Source organism: Salmo salar, chromosome ssa14 (assembly GCF_905237065.1).
Source record: "Salmo salar chromosome ssa14, Ssal_v3.1, whole genome shotgun sequence".
Classification (NCBI taxonomy): Eukaryota; Metazoa; Chordata; class Actinopteri; order Salmoniformes; family Salmonidae; genus Salmo; species Salmo salar.
The window spans coordinates 921,096-948,176 of NC_059455.1; the positions used below are offsets into that span (position 1 = coordinate 921,096).

The 27,081-nt window shown below is 43.2% G+C and overlaps 1 protein-coding gene across 1 annotated transcript in view; it reads left to right on the top strand.

Moving 5' to 3' along the window:
- Positions 1-26,240, top strand: part of asap1a (ArfGAP with SH3 domain, ankyrin repeat and PH domain 1a) — a 190,958-nt gene extending 164,718 nt beyond the window's left edge. Inside the window, 12 exon segments of the mRNA XM_045693788.1 lie at positions 1,253-1,338; positions 1,519-1,634; positions 2,163-2,230; positions 5,976-6,083; positions 13,244-13,475; positions 18,032-18,120; positions 18,122-18,209; positions 19,070-19,136; positions 21,177-21,241; positions 21,535-22,037; positions 22,322-22,444; positions 23,441-26,240. Coding sequence (XP_045549744.1) covers positions 1,253-1,338; positions 1,519-1,634; positions 2,163-2,230; positions 5,976-6,083; positions 13,244-13,475; positions 18,032-18,120; positions 18,122-18,209; positions 19,070-19,136; positions 21,177-21,241; positions 21,535-22,037; positions 22,322-22,444; positions 23,441-23,515 — 1,620 coding nt within the window. The 3' untranslated portion in view covers positions 23,516-26,240.
- Positions 26,241-27,081: the final 841 nt, after the last annotated feature.

Below are 27,081 nucleotides of genomic sequence, written 5' to 3' on the forward strand. Positions count from 1 at the left end.
TGGGCTTGATTACCAACAATGACGAGACAGCCTACAGGGAGGAGGTTAGGGCCCTCAGAGTGTGGTGTCAGGATAACAACCTCTCACTCAACATCAACAAAACAAAGGAGATGATCGTGGACATCGGGAAACAGCAGAGGGAACACCCCCCCATCCACATCGAAGGGACAGTAGTGGAGAAGGTGGAAAGTTTTAAGTTCCTCGGCGTGCACGTCACAGACAAACTGAAATGGTCCACCCACACAGACAGTGTGGTGAAGAAGGCGCAACAGCGCCTCTTAAACCTCAGGAGGCTGAAAAAACCTGACAAACTTTTACAGATGCACAATCGACCGCAAGGCTCTCCAGACGGTGGTGTGGTCTACACAACGCATCACCGAGTTCAAACTAACTGCCCTCCTAGACTCCTACAGCACCCGATGTCACAGGAAGGCCATAAAGATCACCAAGGACAACAACCACCCTGTTCACACTGCTACCATCCAGAAGGCGAGGTCAGTACAGGTGCATCAAAGCTGGGACTGAGAGACCGAAAAACAGCTTCTATCTCAAGGCCATCAGACTGCTAAACAGCAGTCACTTACTCAGAGAGGCTGCTGCCTACATAGAGACTCATATCACTGGCCACATTAATAAATGGACCACTAGTCACTTTAAACAATGCCACTTTAACATATCTTACATTACCGATCTCATATGTATATACTGTACCTTATACCATCTATTGCACGATGCCTATACGGCTCATCCATGTGTTTATATGTACATATTCTTATACCTCCCTTTAGATTTGTGTGTATTAGGTAGTTGGTGGGTAATTGTTAGATTACTTGTAAGATATTACTGCACTGACGGAACTAGAAGCACAAGCATTTCACTACACTCGCATTAACATCTGCTAATCATGTATATGTGGCCAATAAAATTTGATTTGAGAATGCCAAGAGTGTGCAAAGCTGTCAAGGCAAAAGGTGGCTACTTTGAAGAATCTCAAATATATAATATATTTTGATATGTTTAACACTTTATTGGTTACTACATGATTCCATATGTGTTATTGCATAGTTTTGATGTCTTCACTATTATTCTATAATGTTGAAAATAGTAAAAATAAAGAAAAACCCATGAATGAGTAGGTGTGTCCAAACTTTTGACTGGTATTGTAGTTGAAACCCATTGAGATCAAAATGCTGTATGCCAGTGATACCAGTATACAAATGTCGAAATTAATACACAGACTCGTTCTCAACAGGAGCCCGGTGAGACTGCCCTCCACTACTCTGTGAGGACTGCTGACCAGACCTCCCTGCATCTAGTGGACTTTCTGGTGCAAAACAGGTATATGACAGTAGTGTTCTGGCAGAGGGAACTCAATCACACATTTAAAGTTGGAACTTATAACCAACACATTTACTAAATACTTGTTAATGACTTTCTAATGATTATCTTAACCCTTTTATTCTTTGTATATCTGTCACTAGAATTTGACTATCAGTCTCTCTCACTCTCCACCCCCAGTGGTAATCTAGACAGGCAGACGGAGAATGGAAACACTGCACTACACTACTGCTGTCTGTACGAAAAACAAGAATGTTTGAAACTGCTACTGCGGGGCAAACCAGCCATCGACATCGGTGTGTGCAAACTCTCGGATTGTCCCCATCGGACTTGTCGTCTCATTGCATGTTTTTAATATTAGATTTCAAATGACTGAAATATGTGAGGCAAACCAAGGTGTTTTGTTAGAGGTTGGAGAGAGAGAGAGACATGATTTGTTTGTTCTGGATAGCTATGAAATACATTTGTATGTCAACTACTTTACAAGTATTTTTTTTCTTCAGAAATATAGCAAATAGTTTAGGAAAAGTAACTACTGTAATTGTAAAAAGCAGTCAAGTCATTATCTGCCCCTTTATCACAGTATTTAACAATTCTTCAAATTCCAGATATTTTCCACTAACCATTTTTACAAGTATTTATCCTAGGTCTGGTGTTGTTTTTCTAAAACCATAATTGGATTTATGTTGATGCATGTAATTTCAATTCAATTCATTACAACTTAATTTATCCCCTTGGGGCCATATAAGAAAGCCATAGTCAAATTACAAATCACGTCATGAGGCTCCGCACTTATGGTGACCACTGGCTACTTGTTCTTTCAGCCAATCAAAGTGGAGAGACTGCTCTGGACATTGCAAGAAGGTTGCGAGATACCCAGTGCGAGGAACCAGTGAGTATCAACCTTCTAGGCATCAATATCTAGAAGGCTGGATTATTTCCGGCAAAACTTTAAACTGTTTTAGAGACTGTCAGACATGATCTGTTAGTGCTCCAGTTCTCCCTGTCATAACTAGCAACAGAGGACAAGGAAAGCATGCTATGTCCCGTAGAAGTGCGGACAATGTGAGTACCCTCATGTATGCTTCTTTAACTCCCCTGAATACCTCTGTCAACCTGGCAGCTAGTAGTTGAAATGAACCTCCCACAGTATCACCACATCTAATCACAAAATACAAACATCAAGTGGCATACAGTATGTAGAGTGCTTTCAGAAAGTATTCACACTCCTTGACTTTTTCTACATTTTGTTGTTTACAAATGAAATTAATAAAAAAGTGCTGAAATGTCTTAAGTCAATGTGAGCTGAACAAGTAATTTGGTGTCACTCTAAAGCGGAAAGGTGGAATAAACGAGTCAGGAGTAGGTTTTCTTGATTGAACCCAGTTCTCTATTGAGAGATTTCTGACACTCCAACACAATCAATGAGAATCTCCCAAGGAACAACATGCATCTTCTTCTTTAGATCACACAGGAACACAAGATGATTATCTTTAAACTATATCAACAGTCACAGATTTGTCACCGTCTTCATGGATCTTCTTGGATAGCTCCCCTCTCTTGGTAGCCATTCTACAGAGATAGTTTATCTTCCCCCTTCCTGCTGGTTCCATCCTCTCTCTTATAGGGGAAAGAGAATATGTCATTAGTATGTGCTTAATTGACTCTGGTTACCTTGTCTCACATGCCTTGTTGGGCTACTATCCGTGAGCCCAGCCTGCCCTCTGGTGGTCCTTCCACAATAAGTATTCAACCCCTTTGTTTTGGTAAGCCTAAATAAGTCCAGGAGTAAAAATGTGCTTAACAAGTTACATAATAAGTGTGTGTGCAATAATAGTGTTAACCATGATTTTTGAATGACAACATCATCTCTGTACCCCATACACACAGTACAAGTATCTGTAAGGTTCCTCAGTGAATTTTAAACACAGATTCAACCACAAAGACCAGGGAGGTTTTCCAATGCCTCACAAATAATGACACCTATTGGTAGATGGGTGAGATAACAAAAAAGCAGACATCGAATATCCCTTTGAGCATGGTGAAGTTATTAATTACACTTTGGATGGTGTATCAATTTCACCATGAGGCCAATGGTGACTTCTAAACAGTTACAGAGTTTAATAGCTGTGATATGGGAAAACTGTGCATGGATCAATAACATTGTAGTTACTCCACAACACTAACCTAATTGACAGATTTGAAAAGAAGGAATCCTGTACAGAAGAAAAATATTCCAAAACATACACAACAAGTAACTAATGTAATACTGAAAAATATGTGGCATAGCAATTCACTTTTTGTCCTTTATACAAAGTGTTATGTTTGGGGCAAATCCAATACAACACATTACTGAGTACCACTCTTCATATTTTCAAGCATAGCGGTGGCTGTATCATGTTATGGGTATGCTTGTAATCGTTAAGGACTGGGAAGTTTTTAAGGATTAAAAAGAATCTAAACGGAACTAAGCACAAGCAAAATCCTGGAGGAAAACCTGTTTCAGTCGTGCTTCCACCAGAGACTTTGAGATGAATTCACTTTTCAACAGGACAATAACCTAAAACACAATGCCAAATCTACACTGGAGTAGAATGAATGTTTCTGAGTGGCCAAGTTACAGTTTTGATTTTAATCTACTTGAAAATCTATGGTAAGACCTGAAAATGGTTGTCTAGCAATGATCAACAACAGATTTGACAGAGCTTGAATAATTTTGAAAAGAAAAATGGTCAAATGGTGCACAATCCAGGTGTGGAAAGCTGTCAGAGACTTACCCAGAAAGACTCACAGCTGTAATCACTGCCAAAGGGGATTCTATATAGTATTGACTCAGGTGTGTGAATATTTATGTAAATTAGATATTTCTGTATTTAATTTTCAATACATTTGCAAACATTTCTAAAAACATGTTCTTACTTTCTCATTAAGGGGTATTGTGTGTAGCTGGGTGAGAAAAACATTTATTTCATCCATTTTGAATTCAGTCTGTAAAACAACAAAATGTGGAATTAGTCAAGGGGTATGAATACTTTCTGAAGGTACTGTACTATATGACATGACTAAAGTATTGCATGTCTACCAGTACAACTTTTTCAGTATTGTGGCTAGCTCTCACAATGTAACTAGTCTCATTAATCCAGTCATCCTTTTTGACAATGGTCAGTTCAGACAGGAAACACAATGTATTCATTTAACCATTTATTCGATGTAAATTACAATACATTAGGTCTTGACGTTCAGGGTAGCTCAGTGCCATAGCGATGCTCAACCATTACCATAATAATAAACTACAGGTATAGCTATACCAATCCCCCTGACTGGAATAAAAAGCAGAGCAAAGCAGCTGGAGGCTGGGGTGGTGGTGGTTTAGCAGTAAACAGACAATGCGTAGCAAGAAACAGCATAGTTACAGCAGCAGCATGGGCAGCAAGAAACTCCAGCGCAAAGCTTGCAGTGCAGGAGCAGAGGATGCGTGTGCAGAACTCAACTTAAATAGGCCGCCGTGTTAAGCCAGGAAGTCTTAGCTGTTGATGCAAACACTCTGGTTACCTGTCTGAACTGGCTTTGCTTAATGTAGAAAAGCATGCTAGTGCTCTCAACTATGGGAATTTTTCACACGTTGCACACAACTCTGTTACTGCCTCTTGCCATAATCTTTCCTGTCTGTGATATGATAATGTAATAATATATTATTAATATTGTCACTCTCTGTAACTTAGCCTTTTTCTCCTTGGTTTATCTCATTCTGTCTGTCTGTCTGTCTGTCTGTCTGTCTGTCTGTCTGTCTGTCTGTCTGTCTGTCTGTCTGTCTGTCTGTCTGTCTGTCTGTCTGTCTGTCTGTCTGTCTGTCTGTGTCTCCTCTCTCTCTCTCTCTCTCTCTCTCTCTCTCTGTCTCTCTCTCTGTCTCTCTCTCTGTCTCTCTCTCTGTCTCTCTCTCTCTCTCTGTCTCTCTCTCTGTCTCTCTCTCTGTCTCTCTCTGTCTCTCTCTGTCTCTCTCTCTGTCTCTCTCTGTCTCTCTCTCTGTCTCTCTCTCTCTGTTTCTCTCTCTCTGTCTCTCTGTCTCTGTCTCTGTCTCTCTGTCTCTGTCTCTCTCTCTGTCTCTGTCTCTCTCTCTGTCTCTGTCTCTCTGTCTCTGTCTCTCTCTCTCTCTCTGTCTCTGTCTCTCTGTCTCTGTCTCTCTCTCTCTCTCTGTCTCTGTCTCTCTCTCTCTCTCTGTCTCTCTCTCTCTGTCTCTCTCTCTCTCTCTCTCTCTCTCTCTCTCTCTCTCTCTGTCTCTCTCTCTCTGTCTCTCTCTCTCTCTCTCTCTCTCTCTCTGTCTCTGTCTCTCTCTCTCTGTCTCTCTCTCTGTCTCTCTGTCTCTCTCTCTCTGTCTCTCTCTCTGTCTCTCTCTCTGTCTCTCTCTCTCTGTCTCTCTCTCTGTCTCTCTCACTCTGTCTCTCTGTCTGTCTCTCTCTGTCTCTCTCTGTCTCTCTCTCTCTGTCTCTCTCTCTGTCTCTCTCTGTCTCTCTCTCTGTCTCTCTCTCTCTCTCTCTCTCTCTCTCTCAATCTGTCTGTCTTTCACTCTCTCTCTCTCAATCTGTCTATGTCTGTCTTTCACTCTCTCTCTATTTATCTATTTCTTTTTCCATCTCTAGCTGATGGAGGCTGCAGAGGGGAAGTTTAACCCTCACGTCCATGTGGAGTATGAGTGGAACCTGCGACTGGAGGAAATAGACGAGAGTGATGATGACCTTGATGATAAGGTACTCCATCATGACTGAATTAATAAAATCATGAATGATTGAATTTAGTGAATATACAGACCCCTTGACTTTTACAAAACATTTTACGTCACAGCCTTATTCTAAAATGGATTAAAATGGTTTTTTCCCTCATCAATCTACAAACAATACCCCATAATGACAAAGCAAAAACAGTTTTTATCATTTTTGGCACACCTGTATTTGGGTAGTTTCTCCCATTCTTCTCTGCAGATCCTCTCAAGCTCTGTCAGGTTGGATGGGGAGCGTCGCTGCACAGCTATTTTCAGGTCTCTCCAGAGATGTTTGATCGGGTTGAAGTCCGTGCTCTGGCTGGGCCACTCCAGGACATTCGGAGACTTGTCCCGAAGCCACTCCTGCATTGTCTTGGCTGTGCTTAGGCTCATTGTCCTGTTGGAAGGTGAACCTTCGCTCCAGTCTGAGGTCCTGAGTGCTCTGGAGCAGGTTTTCATCAAGGATCTCTCTGTACTTTGCTCCGTTCATCTTTCCCTCGCTCCTGACTAGTCTCCCAGTCCCAGGCTCTGCCACTGAAAACACCACCATGCTTCACCCTAGGGATGGTGCCAGGTTTCCTCCAGATGTGACACTTGATGAAGAATTGTTTTTATTTAATCCATTTTAGAATGAGGTTGTAATGTCACAAAAATGTGGAAAAGTAAAGGGGTCTGAATACTTTCAGAATGCGCTGCAATTTGGATCTATGTCATATGTTAAATTGCACACATGGAAAGACAACGGCAACAGCATCGATCTGGTCTTGTTTCTTATACTTATAGTGATCTTGTGTGGTTATAGTTTCAAGTTTTAATGTCACATGCACAGGTAGAATGAAATGCCTTTCTTGCAAGTGCAACAATGCAATAATCAATAACAATGTAATATTAAAACTAATAAGGTAGAACAAAAACACACACAGTATAAAAATAAGAATAAGAAGAACACTATCAAGTAAGTAAGTATACTACATAGAGGGTCAGTTCCAGTAGCATATTTACAATGTGCAGGGATACTGGAGTGGTAGAGGTAGATATGTATAGGGGTAAGGTGACTAGGCATCAGGATATATGATTAACAGCAGCGTATATGATGATGGTGTGTGTTTGTAGATTCAGTGTAAATGTATGTGCGTATTATGCGTGTGAGCAAATGATGGAGTGTGTGTGTGCTGGAGTGTCAGTGTGTGTAAGTGTGTGGTAGTGCCAAGATGGCGTAGCAGTCGGACGTGTGTTTTGACCTGTCCCGTGTATATATTGTTTTCGTCGTATATATTTCGTATATATTTTAATCTCACTTTCTATCTACGGACTGGATATGCTCTCCTGCAACCCACCTCACCCAATGTGATACGGATCTGTTATTTTTATACTTTAGAACCAGAACCCCCATCAGCAGCTAGCCAGCTAACTAGCTACTAGCTAGTAGTCAGTTAGCCACTGCTAGCGGTCCTCAACATTAACTCGGACATCAGCCAGCCTCATCCCGGTCAACTCCTGCCAGTCTGCACAGTGCGATATCAACCCAGAGCATATCGGACTGCTTTTTCTCTACCACATTTCCGGATTCCTACCGCAAGCTCTGAACCTTTACACCGGATCATCGCAGCTAGCTAGCTGCTATCTGAATGGCTACTCCTGGCAAACATCTCTGTCCCGAAGCAAGCACCAGTTAGCTTGGAGCTAGCCTCGAGCTAGGCCCATCTCCCGGCTAGCCAAAGAGGTCCACCAGCCAATTCTTGGGTTACAATATCTCTTTTGCCAATTGGCCTGGACTCTTTACTGCCGACACGGAGCCCCGCCGATCCATCACGACTGGTCTGCCGACGTGACCGTCCGAGGTGGTTTCAACAGACTCTTCCATTGCGATGTCGCCGTAGGCCCACCTGCTAGCCCGGCCCACTAGCTATCTGATTATTGTCAGCCCTGCCCAATATGCCTTAGATAGCCCTTTTGTTCCACCCCACACACACCTCACCTGGCTTTACTGGTGCCTCTAGAGACAAAACATCTCTCATCATCACTCAATGCCTAGGTTTACCTCCACTGTACTCACATCCTAACATACCCTTGTCTGTACATTATGCCTTGAATCTATTCTTCCGCGCCAAGAAATCTGCTCCTTTTACTCTCTGTTCCGAACGCACGAGACGACCAGTTCTTATAGCTTTTAGCCGTACCCTTATCCTACTCCCCCTCTGTTCCTCTGGCGATTTAGAGGTTAACCCAGGCCCTGCAGCCCCCAGCACCACTCCCATTCCCCAGGCGCTCTCATTTGTTGACTTCTGTAACTGTAAAAGCCTTGGTTTCATGCATGTTAACATTAGAAGCCTCCTCCATAATTTTGTTTTATTCACTGCTTTAGCACACACCGCCAACCCGGATGTCCTAGCCGTGTCTGAATCATTGCTTAGGAAGACCACCAAAAATCCAGAAATTTCCATCCCTAACTATAACATCTTCCGACAAGATAGAACTGCCAAAGGGGGCAGAGTTGCAATCTACTGCAGAGAGAGCCTGCAGAGTTCTATCCTACTATCCAGGTCTGTGCCCAAACAATTTGAGCTTCTACTTCTAAAAATCCCCTTTCCAGAAACAAGTCTCTCACTGTTGCCGCTTGTTGTAGACCACCTTCAGCCCCCAGCTGTGCCCTGGACACCATATGTGAATTGAATGCCCCCCATCTATCTTCAGAGCTCGTACTGTTAGGTGCCCTAAACTGTGACGTGCTTAACACCCCGGCCGTCAATCAATCTAAGATAGATGCCCTCAATCTCACACAAATTATCAAGGAACCTACCATGTACAACCCTAAATACGTAACCATGGGCAACCTCTTAGATATCATCCAGACCAACTTGCCCTCTAAATACACCTCTGCTGTCTTCAACCAGGATCTCAGTGATCACTACCTCATTGCCTGCATGCGTAATGGGTCCGCGGTCAAACGACCACCCCTCATCACTGTCAAACGCTCCCTAAAACACTTCAGCAAGCAGGCCTTTCTAATTGACCTGGCCTGGGTATCCTGGAAGGATATTGACATAATCCTGTTGGTAGAGGATGCCTGGTGGCTCTTTAAAAGTGCTTTCCTCGCCATCGTAAATAAGCATGCCCCATACAAAAAATGTAGAACTAAGAACAGATATAGCCCTTGGTTCACCCCAGACTTGACTACCCTTGACCAGCACAAACATCCTGTGGCATTCTGCATTAGCATCGAATAGCCCATGCAATATGCAACTTTTCAAGGAAGTCAGGAACCAATATACTCAGTCAGTTAGGAAAGCTAAGGCTAGCTTTTTCAAACAGAAATTTGCATCCTGTAGCACTAATTCCCAAAAGTTTTGGGACACTGTAAAGTCCATGGAGAATAAGAGCACCTCCTCCCAGCTGCCCACTGCACTGAGGTTAGGAAACACTGTCACCACAGATAAATCTACGATAATCGATCATTTCAATAAGCATTTTTCTACAGCTGGCCATGCTTTCCACCTGGCTATACCCCTACCCCGGCCAACAGCTTAGCAACCCCTGCAGCAACTTGCCCAACCCCCCCCCCCCCCGCTTCTACTTCAACTAAATCCAGACAGCTGATGATCTGAAAGAGCTGCAAAATCAGGATGCCCACAAATCAGCTGGGCTAGACAATCCGGACTCTCTCTTTCTAAAATTATCAGCCTAAATTGTTGCAACCCCTATTACTAGCCTGTTCAACCTCTCTTTCGTATCGTCTGAGATCCCCAAAGATTGGAAAACTGCCACGGTCATTCCCCTATTCAAAGGGGGAGACACTCTAGACTCAAACTGTTATAGACCTATATCCATCCTGCCCTGCCTTTCTAAAGTCTTCGAAAGCCAAGTTAACAAACAGATCACAGACCATTTCGAATCCCACCGTACCTTCTCCACTATGCAATCTGGTTTCCGAGCTGGTCATGGGTGCACCTCACCACGCTCAATGTCATAAACGATATCATAACCGCCATCGATAAAAGACAGTACTGTGCAGCCGTCTTCATCGACCTGGCCAAGGCTTTTGACTCTGTCAATCAACAAATTCTTATCGGTAGACTCAATAGCCTTGGTTTCTCAAATGACTGCCTCGCCTGGTTCACCAACTACTTCTCAGATAGTTCAGTGTGTCAAATCAGAGGGCCTGTTGTACGGACCTCTGGTAGTCTCTATGGAGGTGCCACAGGGTTCAGTTCTCGGGCCGACTCTTTTCTCTGTATATATCAATGATGTCGCTCTTGCTGCTGGTGATTCTCTGATCCACCTCTACGCAGACGACACCATTCTGTATACCTCTGGCCCTTCTTTGGACACTGTGTTAAACTTCCAAATGAGCTTCAGTGCCATACAACACTCCTTCCGTGTCCTCCAACTGCTTTTAAATGCTAGTACAACTGAATGCATGCTTTTCAACCGATTGCTGCCCGCACCCACCCGCCCGACTAGCATCACTACTCTGGACGGTTCTGACTTAGAATATGTGGACAACTACAAATACCTAGGTGTCTGGTTAGACTATAAACTCTCCTTCCAGACTCATTAAGCATCTCCAATCCAAAATGTAATCTAGAATCGGCTTCCTATTTCACAACAAAGCCTCCTTCACTCATGCTGCCAAACATACCCTTGTAAAACTGACTATCCTACCAATCCTTGACTTCAGCGATGTCATTTACAAAATGGCCTCCAACACTCTACTCAGCAAACTGGGTGTAGTCTATCACAGTGCCATCTGTTTTGTCACCAAATCCCCATATATTACCCACCACTGCGACCTGTATGCTCTCGTTAGCTGGCCCTCACTACATATCCGTCGCCAAACCCACTGGCTCCAGGTCATCTATTAGTCTTTGCTAGGTATTGCCCTGCCTTATCTCAGCTCACTGGTCACTATAGCAACATGCGCTCCAGCAGGTATATTTCACTGGTCATCCCCAAAGCCAACACTTACTCTGGCCGCCTTTCCTTCCAGTTCTCTGCTGCCAATGACTGGAAAGAATTGCGAAAATCACTGAAGCTGGAGTCTTTTATCTCCCTCTCTAACGTTAAGCATCAGCTGTCAGAGCAGCTTACCGATAACTGTACCTTTACACAGCCAGTCTGTAAATAGCACATCCACATCCCCATATTGTTATTTATCCTTTTGCTCTTTTGCACCCCAGTATCTCTACTTGAACATTCATCCTCTGCACATCGATCACTCCAGTGTATAATTGCTAAATTGTAATAATTTCACCTCTATGGCCTATTTATTGCCTTATCTCCCTACTCTTCTACATTTGCACACACTGTACATAGATTTTTATTTTGTGTTATTGACTGTACGTTTGTTTATGTGTAACTCTGTGTTGTTGTTTTTGTCGCACTGCTTTGCTTTATCTTGGCCAGGTCGCAGTTGTAAATGAGAACTTGTTCTCAACTGGCCTACCTGGTTAAATAAAGGTGAAATAAAATGTTTTTTTAAAAAGTGTATAGGGCCCTGTGAGTGTGCATAAAAAATAAGAAGAAAATACAAGGGACAACTCAGATAGTCCATGTAGCTTATTTGTCTGTTAGCCCTTTTGAAAGGACCTACAAAACCAGTCAAAAGTTTGGATACACCTAGTCATGCCAGGGTTTTTATTTATTTTGACTATTTTCAAAACTATGAAGTAACACATATGGAATCATGTAGTTACCAAAAAAACAAATCAAAATATATTTTATATTTGAGATTCTTCAAAGTAGTCACCCTTTGCCTTGATGACAGCTTTGCACACTCTTTGCATTCTCTCAACCAGCTGCATGAGGTAGTCACCTGGAATGCATTTCAATTAACAGGTGTGCCTTGTTTAAAGTTAATTTGTGTCATTTATTTCCTTCTTAATGCAGTTGAGCCAATCAGTTGTGTTGTGACAAGGTAAGGGTGGAATATAGAAGATTGCCCTATTTGGTAAAAGTCCAATTCCAAATAAGCAAAGAGAAATGACAGTCCCTTATTTTAACACATGAAGGTCAGTCAAACTTTGAAAGTTTCTTCAAGTGCAGTTGCAAAAACCATCAAGCGCTATGATGAAACTGGCTCTCATGACAACTGCCACAAGAAAAGAAGACCCAGAGTTATCTCTGCTGCAGAGGATAAGTTCATCAGAGTTAACTGGACCTCAGATTGCAGCCCAAATAAATACTTCACAGAGTTCAAGTAACAGACACATCTCAACATCAACTGTTCAGAGGAAACTGTGTGAATCAGGCCTTCATGGTCGAATTGCTGCAAAGAAACCACTACTAAAGGACACCAATAAGAAGAAGAGACTTGCTTGGGTCAAGAAACATGAGCAATGGACATAAGACCAGTGGAAGTCTTGTCTTTGGTCTGATGAGTCCAAATGTTAGATTTCTGGTTCCAAACGCAATGTCTATGTTAGACCAGAGTAGGTGAACGTATGATCTTCACATGTGTGGTTCCCATCGTGAAGAATGGATGAGGAGGTGTGATGGTGTGGGGGTGCATTGCTGGTGACACTGTCAGTGATTTATTTAGAATTCAAGGCACACTTAACCAGCATGGCTACCACAGCATTCTGCAGCAATATCCCATCTGGTTTGCGCTTAGTGGGACTATCATTTTATCATTTGTTTTTCAACAGGACAACACACCTCCAGGCTGTGTAAGGGCTATTTGACCGAGAATGAGAATGATGGAGTACAGCATCAGATGACCTGGCCTCCACAATCACCCAACCTCAAGCCAGTTGAGATGGTTTGGGATGAGTTGAACCGCCAAGTGGAGCAAAGCAGTCACCAAGTGCTCAGCATATGTGGGAACTCCTTCAAGATTGTTGGAAAAGCATTCCATCAAGGCAATGGGTGGCTACTTTGAAGAATCTAAAATCTAAAATATATTTTTATTTTTTTAACACTTTTTTGGTTACTACATGATTCAATATGTGCTATTTCATAGTTGTGATGTCTTCACTATTATTCTACAATGTAGAAAATTGTAAAAATAAAGAAAAATCCTTGAATTTGTAGGTGTGTCCTAGCTTTTGACTGGTACTGTATTTATTCACAATAGGGAATATGATGCCATTCGGCTTGCAGTCCTGGATAGGTATGAGCAGTCTCTGACCTCTTACTATTGACCCCGCACAGCCCAGTCCTGAGAAAAAAGAGCGCTCTCCGCGGCCCCAGAGCTTCGGCCACTCCTCCAGTATGTCCTCCCCTCAGGACAAGCTGACACTCCTGGGGGGTTACACCCCTCACAGGGACAAACAGCGCCTATCCTACGGGGCCTTCGCCAACCCAGTCTACAACACCTCCACAGACATGTCTCCCTCACCAGGACCTGACAGGACTACACTACCCAGCAGGACAGCAGGGAAAGGTAATATGAATAATATTATTCATCTCATTTGTATCTATTATATAAAGAAAATATAAATGCACTTTGCACAGGAATCTTACCCATGGTGCTGGTTATGGCAGTAGCAACTGAGTATCATGTATTTTATAAAATACATCAGGTCTCTTTGTCACCCGAAAATATTGCTGCTTTTTGGAGGGCGGCATTTGAAGGCCATACTGGTTTGTACAGCATGAAAAGTAACTAGAAAAGTGTCCGTGCGTGTGTGACTTGTATTCTCGGTAACAGAATAAGAGAAAGGTGTTATGGAGGATCACAGCACAGTTTCCATAAGTCTTAACAAGGACTGTTACAGTTGCAGGTTACGCCACCAATACACCAACACTTGGTGCTCAACTCAATCACACCCACATTGCGGTGTTAAAATAGTAGCTCTTTTTCACATACACAATAAAACCAAAGACAGGTTTAGGTTAAATCCAAATATATGAATACATTGTATATATATTCCATTGTAACGGAATATTTCATTGTACCTGTCTCGTCCTGACCAGTATAGGGGTTATTTGTTATTGTAGTTTGGTCAGGACGTGGCAGGGGGTATTTGTTTTATGTGGTTCAGGGTGTGTTTGGGCTATGTATTTAGGTAGAGGTGTGTTTGGTTTATGTGGTCCGGGGTTTGTTAGTCTATGTTCTATGTTAGTGTATTTCTATATTCTGTCTAGTCTATTGTAGTTCTATGTTTAGTTTATTGGGGTTGGACCTTCAATTGGAGGCAGCTGGTTATCGTTGCCTCTGATTGAAGGTCCTATAATTAGGAGTTTGTTTGTCATGGGATTTTGTGGGAGATTGTTTCTTGTTTAGCTGTTTGCCTGACAAGACTGTCAAGTTCGTTTTGTTTTGTATACGTTTTATGTGTTTTCCTTCTTCACCATAATAAAAGAAGATGAGTGTACATTTTCCCGCTGCGTCTTGGTCTCTACCATACGACACCCGTGACAGAATCTCCCACCAAACACGGACCAAGCAGCAGAGAAGGGAGCAGCAACAGAGCCCAGTAGAATCATGGACATGGGAGGAAATTCTGGACGGGGCTGGACCATGGCACCAGGCTGGGGAATATCGTCGCCCACCGGAGGAGATGGAGGCAGCCAAGGCGGAGCGGCGCTGGTATGAGGCTTTATACGCGCCGATGGGGAAGCACGAGAGGCACCCCCAATAATTATTTTGGGGGGGCACACGGGTAGTTTGGCGGGGCCAGGATTGAGCCGCAAGCCAACTCCCCGTGCTTATTATGGGAAGCAACTTGATGGGAGAGCGCCGGAGTATGCGGAAGTGCGCACGATCTCGCCCATTCCCACGCACAGTCCGGTGCAAGCGATCCCAGCCCCTCGCAAGTGCCGTGCTAGAGTAGGCATCCAGCCTGGAAGGAAGATGCCTGCACAGCGCATCTGGCCACCAGTGCGCCTCCTAGGCCCAGGCTACCCTACGCCTGCTCTACGCACGGCAACCATCAGGCCTCTGCACAGCCCAATTCGCCCTGTACCAGCAGTCCACTTGTGCAGGGCTGCTATTTCTATCCAGCCAGGACGGCTTGTGCAAGAGGTGCGCTCCAGACCTCCAGTACTTACCCATGGCCCGGTATATCCAGTTCCTGCTTCTCGTGCTGACCCTGAGATGCGTATCCATAGTCTGGAGTCTCCTAAACCAGCACCACGCACCAGGCTTCCAGTGGTTCAGCCCAGTCCAACTCGTCCTGTTCCTGCTCCTCGCACTAGCCCTGAGGTGCGTGTCTTCATTCTGGCACATCCGGTACCAGCACCATGCACCAGACTTCCAGTGCGTCAGCCCAGTCCAACTCGGCCTGTTCCTGCTCCTCGCACTAGCCTTGAGGTGCGTGTCCCCAGTCTGGTACCTCCACTACCAGCCCCACGCATTAGGCTTCCAGTGCGTCAGCCCAGTCCCGAGCTTCCGACGACAGTGCCCCGTCCAGAGTGTCCGGCAACAGTACCCTGTCCAGAGTGTCCGGCGACAGTGTGCAGTCCGGAACCGAGTGAGACGGCCTAGAGTCGGTCTACAGTCCAGAGCTCCTAGAGTCGCCCTACAGTCCAGAGCTCCCAGAGCACAGTCCACGGTCCTCAGTGACTGGCCTCTGGCAAAGGTATGCAGTGGGGGTGGTTTGGTCAGGTAGGGGATTAAGGCCTGAGCCTAAGCCACCTCCACTGTAGGAGGTTTGGGGTGGGGGTGTAGCACAGGAGCCGTCGGTGACGGCAGCCACCCTCCCTTCCCTCCCTTTAGTTTTGGGATTTATTTTGTTTTGGGGGTTTATTTTGGTTATTTGTGTGAGGTGCATCTGGGGTCTGCACCTTTGGGGGGGGTACTGTCACGTCCTGACCAGTATAGGGGTTATTTGTTATTGTAGTTTGGTCAGGACGTGGCAGTGGGTGTTTGTTTTATGTGGTTCAGGGTGTGTTTTGTGTATGTGTTTAGGTAGAGGGGTATTTGATTTATTAGTCCGGGGTTTGTTAGTCATTGTTCTATGTTAGTATATTTCTATGTTCTATCTAGTCTTTTGTATTTCTATGTTTAGTTTATTGGGGTTGGACCTTCAATTGGAGGCAGCTGGTTATTGTTGCCTCTGATTGAGGGTCCTATAATTTGGAGTTTGTTTTTCATGGGTTTTGTGGGAGATTGTTTCTTGTTTTGCTGTGTGCCTGACGAGACTGTCTAGTTCGTTTGTTTTTGTATACGTTGTTTGTTTTCCTTCTTCACTAATAAAAAGATGAGTATACATTTTCCCGCTGCGTTTTGGTCTCTACCCTACGACACCCGTGACAGTACCAGACAAACGTCTGTAAATCAAGCATAGTTTTTAAACAAAGACAATGCATAAACAACTCTGGTAAGATTTATTGAATTCTAGTTGGCGTCAATTGAATATAATCTGACCCTGCTGGTCTTCTATGAACGTTTGAACATCTTGAAAAACGGCCTGGCCTAAATGGCCATATACTCTTATAATCTCCACCCGGCACAGCCAGAGGACTGTCCACCCCTCAGAACCTGGTTCCTCTCTAGCCTTCTTCCTAGGTTCCTGCCTTTCTAGGGAGTTTTTCCTAGCCACGTGCTTCTATATCTGAATTGATTGTTTTTTTGTTTTTTTGCTGGGTTTCTGTATAAGCACTTTGTGACATCTGCTGATGTAAAAGGGCTTTATAAATACATTTGATTGATTGCTGTATATTATTATACAGTTCCATAATGCTCCATGACTGGTTTGAAAGCAGTATAACAAGGTCCTTCAACTAAAGTGTTACATTATCTTAATGGAAGGTTCACTCAAAAATCAACGTTTGGCAGATGTTTTCAGACCTCAAAAAAAAAAATAATGGGTCAAAAATTATACATTGAAAAGGTGCAACGCTCACTCACCATTAAAAACATGTTATTTTATTTAAGCAACTATTAAAAGCTTGACGTTTGGGCCTTCATCAATGGCCTTCATCTACGTTTCTGATAGTGTGCAATCATTGCATCTTTTCTTTTTCAAAGATGATCATTTGGGTTGCACCTTGGTTAAGCGCCCTCCACATCTTTCCATAACAAATAATACAACAAGCAGTTCCTTGGATCCCCAGAAGATAAGCACTTAAAAGCCTTAATTAATATACTTGTTTCCAAAGTGGTCCTTGATGGTAAAACTCAATGAAATCAGGAAATGATATGGTGTCAGGAAATTATATGGTGTTTCTTTTCCATTCTGATACATGGCCATGGACTTATCTCATCTTTTGAGGTCTGAAAATATCTGTTAAACTTTGATTTTGGAGTGAACTGTCCCTTTAAAGGGGCAGTCTGGATTGAAACAACAACAAAGCGGTCCCACCCCCCACTTTAAAAAGATGAGGGATGGGGCTGGAGAAATGTTAGCGCTCAAATGTATAGACAGAGCTATAGATGCAAGGACTGAACATCAATGACATTGAAACTAAGCTCATGAGGCATTTCTAAGTTATATTGTTGAAGTATTAATGGCTGTACACTTTATACAGTTAACCCGCTGTTCCCCGGGCGCTGAAGACGTGAATGTCGATTAAGGCAGCCCCCCGCAACTCTCTGATTCAGAGGGGTTGGGTTAAATGTGGAATACACATTTCAGTTGAATGCATTCAGTTGTACAACTGACTAGGTATCCCCCTTTCCCTTATTTCCCACATTTCTATATAATTAATTTAAAGATCCAAAAATGTATGTTCCAAAATCCCAACTTGACATCTGCTGATATAAAAAGGGCTTTATAAATACATTTGATTGATTGATGTACAGAATTTTCACAATTATGCAGTTCATGCATGGAATAATCCAGTGTTTTTGAATAGTTTTGTTAATGTCAAAATAGATTGATAGTGCCTTCCACTTTGTGTCAGAGGAATCAACTTGAACAGTACCCTCTTTTGGAATTAAATATGATTTTGATCATAGATAACAGCTCTGTAGCATGCCTCCATAAAACAAGAGAATTTTGCCCTATTGTTTTAACCAATCACAGCATGCCTCTCGTTCCCTGACTTTTCTAGTACCCTCTACTGGCCCGCCTACCTCCCTTCCCCTGGGCTCCCAGACTGGAGGCAGCGGGGGCATCTCCACCCTTAAGAAGAGACCCCCACCCCCCTCCCCCCGGGCACAAGCGTACCCTCTCAGACCCCCCCAGCCCAGTCCTGCAAGGCCCCCAGAGCACAGGTGGGACCACTTGGGGTGAGTGGGACGGGGGTTGAAAAGTTTAAAACAACACTGTGCATGTATACAGTGACATGTTGTGAACCATATAGAAGTGAATAGTGCTGACAGGATTCCCTATTCTACACTACATACAATCAAATCTGGTTTACATGATCAATTTCTATCTGGATGTTCTGTAACTTTGCATCCTTCTGAACACACAAAAGAGAAAAGAGTATATTGTTTTCTTCCTTATATTTAGTATTACTCAAATCTCCAATGAATGGTCACTAAAAGGGAAAGCTATCGTTTCCTGGATCAGATTGGGCTACACTTGCACCAGTTGGGAATGGAATACAACATCATTATGTTACTGATAACAACCTATTTATTCAATTTCCACGCATTTTGCACTTAAAAGCCTTAATTAATATACTTGTTTCCAAAGTGGTCCTTGATGGTAAAACTCAATGAAATCAGGAAATTAAATGGTGTTTATCTTTTACATTCTGATACATGACCATGGACTTATCTCATCTTTTGAGGTCTGAAAATATCTGTTAACCTTTGATTTTGGAGTGAACTGTCCCTTTAAAGGGGCAGTCTGGATTAAAAAAACAACGAACCGAACCCCCCCACACACACTTTAAAAAGATGAGGGATGGGGCTGGAGAAATGTTAGCGCTCAAATGTACAGACAGAGCTATAGATGCAAGGACTTAACATCAGTGACATTGAAACTAAGCTCATGAGGCATTTCTAAGTTATATTCTTCAAGTATTAATGGCTGTACACTGTATATAATTAATTTAATAATCCAAAAATGTATGTTCTAAATCCCAGCATGCCCCGGTAAGGCATGTGGCCATAAATCTTCACTCTTTTTTCCCACACAGGAAGCGTGTCCACTCCCCCGCCTACAAACAGGACCTCACCTGGAAACAAGTTTGAGCAGCAGCAGAGGTACAGTACCATCCCCGCTGCTTCAACTCATTCATTCAGCCTGTCCAGGCTCAGCGCAATAGTGCCAATCGCATATTTAGCAGATGCATTTATCAACAGTGCTCACAATTAAAAGGGTATTTAATTTTGTGGATGACTTACAGTTTACGTGTTTTGGAATATGGTCGATACAAATGGTGTCGCAATTCAACGGCTCAGACACGAGACGTATGTGGCAGGGTCTACAGACAGTCGCGGATTACAAAGGGAAAACCAGCCACGTCGCGGACACCGATGTCTTGCACTCAGACAAGCTAAACACCTTCTTTGCCCGCTTTGAGGATAACATAGTGCCACCGACTCGGCCCAGTAAGACATTTAAAGGTGTTAACCCTCGCAAGGCTGCCGGCCAAGACGGCATCCCTAGCCGCGTCCTCGGAGCATGCGCAGACCAGCTGGCTGGTGTGTTTTTACGGACATATTTAATCTCTCCCTATCCCAGTCTGCTGTCCCAACTTGCTTCACCATTGTTCCTGTACCCCGTAGCACTCACTTCTGTCATCATGAAGTGCTTTGAGAGGCTAGTTAAGGATCATATCAGCTCTACCTTACCTGACACCCAAGACCCACTTCAATTTGCATACCGCCCCAATAGATCCACAGACGATGCAATCGCCATCGCACTGCACACTTCCCTATCCCATCTGGACAAGAGGAATTCCTATGTAAGAATGCTGTTCATTGACTATAGCTCAGCCTTCAACATCATAGTACCCTCCAAGCTTGTCATTGAGCTCGGGGCCCTGGGTCTGAACCCCACCCTGTCCTGGACTTCCTGATGGGCCGCCCCCAGTTGGTGAAGGTAGGAAACAACACCTCCACTTTGCTGATCCTCAACACAGGGGCCCCACAAGGGTGCGTGCTCAGCCTCCACCTGTACTCGCTGTTCACCCATGGCTGCTTGGCCACGCATGCCTCCAACTCAATTATCAAGTTTGCAGACGACACAACAGTTGTAGGCCTGATTAGGAACAATGACAAGACAGCCTACAGGGAGGAGGTGAGGGCCCTGGTGGACTGGTGCCAGGAAAAATAACCTCTCCCTCAACATCAACAAAACGAAGGAGCTGATCGTGGACTTCAGGAAACAGCAGAGAGAGCACGCCCCATCCACATCGACCAGACCGCAGTGGAGAAGATGAAAAGCTTCCTCGGCACACACATCACCGACGATCTGAAATGGTCCAATTGAGAGCATCCTGTCAGGCTGTATCACCGCCTGGTATGGCAACTGCACTTCCCGCAACCACAGGGCTCTCCACAGGGTGGTGTGGTCTGTCCAACGTATAACCGGGGGTGCATTGCCTGCCCTCCAGGACACCGATGTTACAGGAAGGCCAAAAAGATCATCAAGGACATCAACCACCCGAGCCACGGCCTGTTCGCCCTGCTACCATCCAGAAGGCTAGGTCAGTACAGGTGCATCAAAGCTGGGACAGAGAGACTGAAAAACAGCTTCTATCTCAAGGCCATCAGACTGTTAAATAGCCATCACTAGCCAGGTACCACCTGATTACTCAAACCTGCACCTTAAGGCTGCTGCCCTATAAACATAGACTTGGAATCACTGGCCACTTTAATAATGGAACACTAGTCACTTTAATACTGTTGATATAGTGCTTTACTCATTTCATATGTATATACTGTATTCTAATCTACTGAATTTGTCAATGCCACTCCTACATTGCTCGTCCTAATATTTATGTATTTCTTAACTCCATTCTTTACTTTAGATTTCTGTGTATTGTTGTGAATTGTTAGATATTACTGCACTGTTGGAGCTAGGAACACAAGCATTTTGCTACACCCGCAATAACCTCTGCTAAATATGTGTATGTGACCAATATAATTTGATTTGATTTAATTATGAGAGTCAACAACCAAAAAGATGGCTTAGAACTTAAGCACTTACACAGTGCATGCAAACATTCAGAAATGGACCCCTCAACCTTCAGAGGCTAAGATCACATTGTATAATGGGTCATCTTATCTCTCTTTCAGCACTACCATTAGTAATACAAAGTCAACACTTGGTCCAAGGGTTCTACCCAAACTGCCTCAAAAAGGTATTCTTTTTTTCTCTCTTATTTGACAGAAAATTTGTAACAATGAAAGAAATCACACAGTATAGATTACTGTCCAGTTTCCCAGACACAGATTAAGCCTAGTCCTGGACTAAAACGTTGTTTCAATGGAGAATCCCCATTGAGAATGCTTTTTAGTCCTGGACAAGCGTAATTTGTCTGGGAAACCAGCACTACATGTATACAATTTATTAACGATACTGTTAACCCAAAATATACCAAAATAAGTTAATGCAAGTTGACACTTTTTAATGCCTCACCCTGTCTTGTTGGAGTGGCACTACGGAAGGTCGACACTATCCACCTCCCTTCAGTGGACAAGCTCTGCCAACCTCCGGAGGTTCTACAGAGGTCAACCTGCGCCCAACTAGAGTCTTACCAAAAAGCACCCCAGCCCCTGCAGAGCCCCGGAGACACCCCTCAGAGGGCCCCGTTGGCAGAAGAAACGCAGCTAAGCGAACTGCCTCCCAAACCCCAGATGTCAGATCTGCCCCCCAAGCCCCAGCTCTCTGACCTCCCTCCGAAACCACAGCTGTTGAATCTCCCGCCCAAACCGCAGCTCAAGGACCTCCCGCCCAAGCCTCAACTGAGCGACATCCCTCCAAAGCCCCCTGTCAGTGAGCGGCTCCCTCCGGGCGAGGCCGTGCAGACTGCGATGGACAAGCAGTCTTGCAGTCAACAGGGGGAGCTATCCCCCAGACAGGCCAGTGAGGACACCAATGGATCCCCGCCGTGTGCAGTGGAAATGCCTGTGCCGCTGCCTCGGAAGATCAACATTGTGAGTGCTGACTAAAGAGAGTGCTTTTTGTTGTAGTACCTAGGGCTGGATTCAAACCGTATTGCGGTCATTTACGATTAAGCTGACATATGCAGCGTTTACCATGAATGTGGAAACATTGCCTTCAACCCTGCTCAAAACCTTTCAATGCTAAACTGGTTTTAAGAAGAAAAAAAATTATAACTCAAATAGTACAATTTTATCAAGTCATACACCATGTGAAAATGTATCAATGTACTCTGACGGTAATGTAAACATACTAAGCTTATTGCATTTTCAACCAGGGGAAGAGTAAAACTAGACGGGCGAAGACCATCTACGACTGCCAGGCGGATAACGATGATGAGCTGACCTTTGCGGAGGGAGAGGTTATCATCGTCACAGGAGAGGAGGACCCGGAGTGGTGGGTGAGTAGTTGACCTGCATCAGGCTGCAGCCACACTCATAAATGAACACGGATAAAATCCTATATGGCGTACATCATTGTCTGTTTTTGTCCGTCAAAAGTGCAATTAATCTCTATTTTTTTAGGATGAGTTCAGATGAGTTGCATACGTTAAAAGACTGACAATTTGTGTGGTTTTGTTGGACAACCATCTGTGTTGACATTCATCTGGCAACGGATTTATCCCATTGAAAAAGCATTGGCTCAGTCTGAAATTTTCGGACGGCCACAACCTCACATGTCAGCATTCATGGCTTCAATTGATTACAATGAAGCTTCTTATGAGAACTAAGAAGTATCTCTGGGAGTTTGATAAGGAGTTTGAAAAGTAACTCCACAGTGTTGCTTACATTTTCCATTTTTATAATTTCAAGAGAGCCATAAACTGTTTATGAGAGGTTTGAAATCTGGTCCCCGTTCAGTGGGGCACAATATTGTGTATTGCTAAGAAATTAATATATTAACAGAGGCCTCTGTGACATTTAGAGTAAGGAATCCCTATTCAAAGTTTTATTCAAAGCGTTTCTATCTGCAACATTCAGTAGGTTGCACACTCCTGAACGTAACCCTGGTTTTGTCATACAGAATGTATGACAAATCCATTGCCTTTCTTTGATGATCTAAGAGGACTAGGCTGACTGACAACTGTCTGTAAGTCACTCTGGATGAAAGCGTCTGCTAAATGACCAAAATGTAAACAATTGTACCAGAAAGGTGACGGCAATACTGTATGGCAGAGGTTGTCAGGTAGGCTAGGTGAAGCTTCTGCCATGCATTTTTCTCCTTTCCAATCCTTTCAGATCAGGGATCATTAGTAAAGAGAAAAAACCAAGTACACCAAATGATTGAAGTATGAGAGTATACTCATTTACATGTCACTCATGTCAGCCTCATTGTGAAGCTGTAAAATATGCATAATGTATTCATCATTATCCATCTCTTTTTTTATCTCTTTCAGATCGGGCACATAGAAGGACATCCCGAGAGGAAAGGGGTCTTCCCCATGTCCTTTGTGCACATTCTGTCTGACTGACAGCCGGAGAGACAGGTGTGAGGCCATTCCTCTAATCTAGCACAAGCCCTGCCCTTCCCTGGCCTCACATCAGACTTTAGGCAGAAGTGAAACAAATGCGAACAAAGAATCCAACCCAGCCTCATTGCAATGAAGACTTATTGTATATAAACTGTGATATCCTGCCTACCAGTATTACCGTAGCAGCAACCCAGCATGAAACTGGGTTTCCAGTAGCTTTCCTCAGAATTTCTCAATGTATGCTGTAGCTGTATGTATGTGTATAGATAAACAAATCTATGTATGTCCATGTAAGTGTATCTTTGTACATACATATGCACACCTAAGAGTGTATATTTCTGTACTTATATACAAGTGTGCATATGTACATTGACCCTGCTTGCTCAGAGAGGTAGGGCTATCTTCTTCTTGTTCCAACGGTCTACCATTTTAGCTTGACTGTTTTATGTCATTATCATCTCTTGAACTCTTGGAAGTAGTTAATGATCATGACTCATGAGAGGTCAATTTGATAAGGAGTTTGTTACTCAGATAATATACAGTATATTAGCCCTTATGGCACATATCCTCTCTGTCTACTGGCCTGTTTATTTGGCAATGCAACAACGTGAGTTTCGAGAGCTGAAAGACTGAAAGGTTGGAGGAAGTATTTATTCATGACATAAATATACAATTTGTTTGTTTTATTTTTGCTTATAATGGGATCCATTTGAAGTGACTTTTCTGTCAAGGTATGTTAAACAATGCTAATTTGAGCGATAATGTGATTAACAGCCTAGGAAGTCAAACCATTTGTTGTAGTGCTGGTGGCTGCCACAATCCCCCAGTTGTTAGTAGTTCTCCTTCACCTTAATTGTGATATTATATGATCAAATGTATAGTGCGAGAAATATGCATTCTCATGCATTTAGCGAATCTTGAGATTGTTGTGAAACGTGCATTTTCATGGAAATCTCCCCTGCTTGACCAGAGTATCAATCCATGAAGTGAAAATGGTATTACACACACACACACACACTCACACTTATGCACACACATTGTTTCACAAGATCAAATATGAAAACCAAGCATTGTGTGTGATACAAATTATATCTTGAGGATAGATGCTTTGTTTCATACCGGGCTTCCATCAGTATTGGTCTGCAAGTTTCAACGGAGAAGGATGAAGTTGCCCAATTAATGGTTAAAGGGGGGCTGAACTTCCTCATTTAGCCACATTTTTCATTGCTCATCAAGAAATGCAGCAGCCATGACTCAAGCCAAATGAGAGTTGTCTTGTACATTCACTCCGCCAAAACAGTACACAATTACAGTCACTCACCCTTATAGATAACTTGAAACAGTCTAACCAGGTCATTTTCATGTTGCACACATTTTAGTTTTCTCATTATATGCTTTACATTTTTGTATATGAATTTCTATAATTTATAGTTGGAGGTTTTTATGTCATAATAATTTGGAGATATTGTAATTTTAAAATTTGAGGCTGACAAACTCCCCAGTCCCTGCTGATGACAAGCATACCCATAACATGAAAATACAGACAGTTTCATTCTGTACTGGATTTGACCCAATACTTTCGTTTTTAATTTAGGCCAGAAAGTTAAAATCTTTGCCGAGTTGTCTTGCCGTATTATTTAATGGTCTTGTTGTAAACAGAATGGATGATTTGGAGTGGATTTTTTATCACAGGCCGAAGCATGAGGTCATGTCGTTGAGCTTCAGGATTATTATTGCATTTTTTTACTCTTATTCAGTTTTACGGTGGAATATGATTCATTTTTATGTTTGTTTAGATTTGTCATGGAGGAATTTGCTGTGACTGACGGAGGTGTGAAAATGACTCTGAATGACTGCCACGCTGACATGCCATTTCTAGGGACAAAGTTTCGCCTTAGTTTAAAATAAAGCTGTTGTGGTATTAACAGGAAAGAAATTATTAACTATTAATGCTTCTTGTAATATATTTGATGTTGATGGTCAGTGACATTTATTATGACTATAGTTAGTGATTGTTAAAGGGAGACACCTTTTATTGTGTATTGAGTGTAAATGTATATTTGTTTCTGTTTGGGGTAGGAAAAAAACTGGGGCATTGACAGCTACAACACTATCATCAGGCTTTTTCCTTGTGTTTGGCATTTACGGTTTACAGTAGCTCATTCAGCTAGGTTATTCCTTGTGGGAGAACATTTGTTAGCACGTCTTGTTATTATTGTTCCTAATATGTGTGATGAGAATTAAAGCTTTCATCACAGCCCCTTTAGACCAGGCTTTTTGTTACATTTCTCAACAAAGTTTGTGTGATTTCAGCACAGGCAAAACCAGTGGGCCCCCCACTGATAGAGGAGTGATTAAGCCATGGCAATCAATTGGCTGAATCCTCTAGATTTTTACATTTACTTGAATATTTATTTAATCTAGAACTACACCAGAAGCTGGACATGGGTAATAATAATTAATGAAACATATTCTAATGCATCAAATTCATGTCAGATTCCACGCCTTCTGTGTTATTCCTCACTCAAGTTGGATGTATATTGGACTGGCACTGCCAAACAGTGCTTTTTAGAAGGCTAGTTTGACGTTTGTTTTATTGTGATATCACTGGATGCAGATGTCTACCCCTGTTCCGCATGTGTGTTGGCTTCATTGTTTGATATTGTGTGTTGAGGACAGAACCATGACTCCGTTATTCATCAAATAATAAAGATTTTATGTTGAATTATTGTGAATGCTTGTTTTACTTAAAAGCTTTAGGAGGGACTGAAAGATAGTGATGGACTCTGAGTCACGGATGGCTGGAGGGAGGGAGTTCCAGAGCCTAGGAGAAGGCCCTGTGGCCGAAGCTCTGGAGCTTCAACCTGGGGATGGTAAGGTGGCCCGCTGTGGGGGAACGGAGTCTGCGTGTTGGTTGGTAGGGGAGAAAAGGTCTGTAGGTCAGAAGAAGGAGCTTGTAATCAATCAATCAAATGTATTTATAAAGCCCTTTTTAAATCAGCTCATGTCACAAAGTGCTGAACAGAAACCCAGTCTAAAACCCCAAACAGCAAGCAATGTAGATGTAGAAACACAGTGGCTAGAAAAAACTCCCTAGAAAGGCCAGAACTTAGGAAGAAACCGAGAGATGAACCAGGCTCTGAGGGGTGGCCAGTCCTCTTCTGGCTGTGCCGGGTGGAGATTATAACAGAACATGGCCAAGATGTTCAAACGTTCATAGATGACCAACGGGGTCAGATAATAATCACAGTGGTTGTAGAGGGTGCAACAGGTCACCACCACAGGTGTAAATGTCAGTTGGCTTTTCATAGCCGATCATTGAGAGTTAGAGACGGCAGGTGCGGTAGAGAGAGAGTCCAAAACAACAGGTCCGGGACAAGGTAGCATGTCCAGTGAACAGGTCAGGGTTCCATAGCCGCAGGCAGAACAGTTGAAACTGGAGCAGCAGCATGATCAGGTGGACTGGGGACTGCAAGAAGTCATCAGGCCAGGTAGTCCTGAGGCATGGTCCTAGCATGTTCTCTGAGAGAAGAGAGGGAGAGAGAAAAAAAGAGAGAGAATTAGAG